Source organism: Sabethes cyaneus, chromosome 2, assembly GCF_943734655.1.
Source record: "Sabethes cyaneus chromosome 2, idSabCyanKW18_F2, whole genome shotgun sequence".
Taxonomy (NCBI): Eukaryota; Metazoa; Arthropoda; class Insecta; order Diptera; family Culicidae; genus Sabethes; species Sabethes cyaneus.
The window spans coordinates 232,936,949-232,940,468 of NC_071354.1; the positions used below are offsets into that span (position 1 = coordinate 232,936,949).

General features: G+C 41.6%; 1 protein-coding gene across 1 annotated transcript; it reads left to right on the plus strand.

Moving 5' to 3' along the window:
- The first annotated feature begins 1,463 nt into the window (after window positions 1-1,463).
- LOC128736782 (coagulation factor XI-like) lies at window positions 1,464-2,448 on the plus strand. The gene is made up of 2 exons (XM_053831271.1): window positions 1,464-2,109; window positions 2,255-2,448. Exons 1-2 carry the CDS (start codon window positions 1,464-1,466, stop codon window positions 2,446-2,448), a joined length of 840 nt encoding a protein of 279 aa, XP_053687246.1.
- Window positions 2,449-3,520: the final 1,072 nt, after the last annotated feature.

Below are 3,520 nucleotides of genomic sequence, written 5' to 3' on the forward strand. Positions count from 1 at the left end.
ATAAGTTTTAATAGTACTAGTTTGTTTAATGGGTTGCGTGCAAGCTAAAATCTTAATTTTAAAGCAACACTCGGGTAATCCATCATAAATGTAATTTAATTAATCCGGATCAAGAAAAGTAAATCCAAACAACAGTGCACAAGCGTTTAGGAAAATTGTTCATGCATAAAAAGGATTGCATAAGACTTAATTCCCCCTTCGTTTCTAATTATTACTGTCGAAAGTCTCACGCCCAGCGAGCAAAGCAAAGAGAATGATAATATCGAACAAATCCCGAGTACAACTTCATTTCCCCTTGAACGGAAAGTTTATTAACTTTCTGCTGTTTCCTTTCTGCATTTATGTACGAAAAGTTTTTCCCACCAAGCCAGCACAGCACCGCCAAGCCGGGTAGAAATGTTCGGATGTTTCTTCGGGTCTGCTGAAAGAAGCTTATGCATGAAATATTGGAAATATTTGCTCTGGTTCATACTCTTCTAATGGAATCAGCACTATTCAAATAAGAAAACTTTCGATTCCGAGTGACTTTGTTCCAGCAGTGGGCAGGGGAAGCCACGTTCCACGCCGGCATTGATTTGTTGGTTGGTTGGTTGGTTGGTTGGTCGGTTCGGTTGTTGGGTAAAGAGAAAAAAAAACTTAATACCGAGCTACGCCCCCAGGCCTGCATTTTCCAACACTCTCTAGTGCTCCAGTTATTCTCGCACGTAGATAGTGTCTATATAGCGAATTCTTTGGCCCAGTAAGTTTTCGCTCCGATTGCATTGAAACAGGCAGAAAAGTGCCTCCGGATTGCTGGGCTCTGCTGCTTCTGCTGTATCCAAGGAAAGTGATAATGCGGAAAAATTTCACACGCTGCGAAAAGTTCTCACACTCCTGCCCCACCGCCAACCCCACCGGGGCTGAAGGAGAGGTGTGGTTAGTTTACGGATTTGATCAAGACAGGAAAAAGGAATATTTCTTGGCAGTTCTAACAAATTACGCTCCGTGGGAAGTGTGACATTTTGAAATTGTTTCACCCGGCATCCAACCGACGAAGTTGCCCGGATCAAATTCCGACAACTTGTTCGCGAAACTGGAGAGTCATGTTCGGATGAGTGGGTTGTAAATCTTATTCAGCAAATTAAATAGTAGAACTAATTTTGTATGACGAGCACCGGCTGAAGCAACCGCAGATTTGCTGTAAGCCGACTGGTATTGTGTTCAGCAACCGAACCGGGAATTATTTGAAGCTCATCATCATTTGGTTTTCACCCCTGCTCCAGTTGGGTTTCACCCAAGTCTAATCGGTATAACGTACTTTTAATGGATCTTTCGTACCAAATAGGCCATGATGGGATAATTGGATACGACTTACAGACAGCCGGGCGAACGAATTTGAGCTCAGTTCTAGTCTCATAGTGTTACCATCACATATTGTACAGTGCGAGTGCAGTGTGGGCGTTTTTTGATTAAAATTGTCTGCAATGTCTACACATTTGCTAGGGGCAACATTGATTTATCTTTTCATTAGATTGGCCACCTGTGGCTTCTCCGGAGGTGAACCGCTGAAGGAACAATGTGGAGTAAGATTTAGTAAAATTATGCCCGGTAATTGGCCCTTTCATGTGGCTCTTTATGGGGCCGTGGCCACCGTACCGCCCAGGTACAAATATATTTGCGGAGGAACGCTAATCGGAATCCGGACTGTTCTCACGGCTGCCCATTGTGTGGTCGAGCATGATAGTATAGCTCTCAACGAAACACTGTTGCAGATCTATGCCGGAATTTATTCCCTAGAATCCGTTAAATATTCCACTCCGTATAATGTTTCATCGATTGTAATTCATGAGGATTACAATGTTAACCGGCTAGCTAATGATGTTGCGTTGCTCAAATTGATTGAAAGTGTTTCGTTGAATCAATTCGTTCAGCCGGCCTGTGTCTGGCCGGTGAGCGATAACAATAAAACGATCGACGGAACGAGTGCCCACGCAGTCGCTTGGGGTCTCGATGAAAATGAACGGTTTTCCAAAACTTTGGTGGAAACTTCCGACCGCTTGCCACCGAGCGAGGACTGTTACCGACAAGTTGGACAGCTTTTGGTGGAAAATAATTCTCTCATTTGTGCAAGTAAGTTTAGACAAATATATTGGATTTTGTTTGAAATTATAGTATCAATGTTAGGGTTACCGTAGGGTATTAATCGCTTTCAGTACCGAAAAGTTACCGACCATTGTATTGAGTCTAACGTGAGTAACTCAATATAATTTTACAGGAACAAAGGTTTGCAATGGCAGCGGAGGAAGCGGATTGTACGTGCAACAAAATGAAACGATTTACGTAGTAGGCATTGTGTCTTTCGGTCCTACCATGGGTCCTAGCAGGCGATGTGGTGTTAACACGTTAACAGCATTTTCTGACGTTGCGAAATATTATGACTGGATTAAAACCAATAGTGATGCTGATTAAAGTGTTTGCTTGCTGGAGTACGTCTTTTCAATACGATGAAAAAATCCTTCAAAAAGTTTTGAGGCACCATTAAATACAAATAAATCATGAATCATGCTGAAACAGCTCTTGACTCAAAATAAAGACGAAATCAAATATTTTTTTTTTTTTTCAAATGAATCCCAACCTATAATCGACTCGATTCTACATTTCGATCGGGCACGTTCCGATCAGAAACCATATTCCGAATCCCGTTCGACGTATGTTAGGGCATACTTTGTATTCCAATCGAAGCGAAATCGGTATGTAGAATACAGGCGAATACTTTCCGAATTTTCCATGGTGTTAAATAAAGCGATTGGATGAAAAAACAGTAAATTTGTAAAAAATACACTGAAAGAACCGTAAGTACGTCCGAAGCGATGATAAGCTTGCTTTTTTCATACAGTTTATCATGTCAGTTAAAACCAAACCACTTAACGTATAAAACTTCCGTCTTTGCATGTAATGTAAGGCAGGGCAATCATAGAAAAGACAAATGTGTTGGAAAATGAAGACTCCGGAAGATAAGAAAGCGTTGATCCATAGCTAGTTTTCAAAAAGCTTAAAACTTTTCTGCGGTTTACACAAGAAAAACACTGATTTACAAGCTGCCTACGTTTTGGCAGTGGTAGAAAATGTCGTCCGTGACCAGAAAACTTATTCCCGCCATTTGTTGGTCGTCCGCAACGGCGAAAAATTCAACTTTTCCTTCGTTGCCTGTGTTATTATCGTATTCACTGGACAAGAAAATATAAAAAACTCTTCAATTGTTGTGTGGTCCTTAAAAGAGCCGGTTGTTTGATTATCATAACTCCAGCTTGCAATAAACTTGCACTTACGCACCTAACGTAATTTTCATTTCGGTAAACGGCTTATTGTAACGAACCAAACGGAAAGCCACAGTAGCTATGCGATCGACGAAGCCGTTCGTGTACAGTCATGAGTCACGACGAAATGCCAGTCCAGGTGGCCAGCTGCAAGCGATGTTGGATAATTCTGGTCTTTTTGTTGTCATGAGCAGCACTTCCGCAGTTAATTATTTCATCACGGC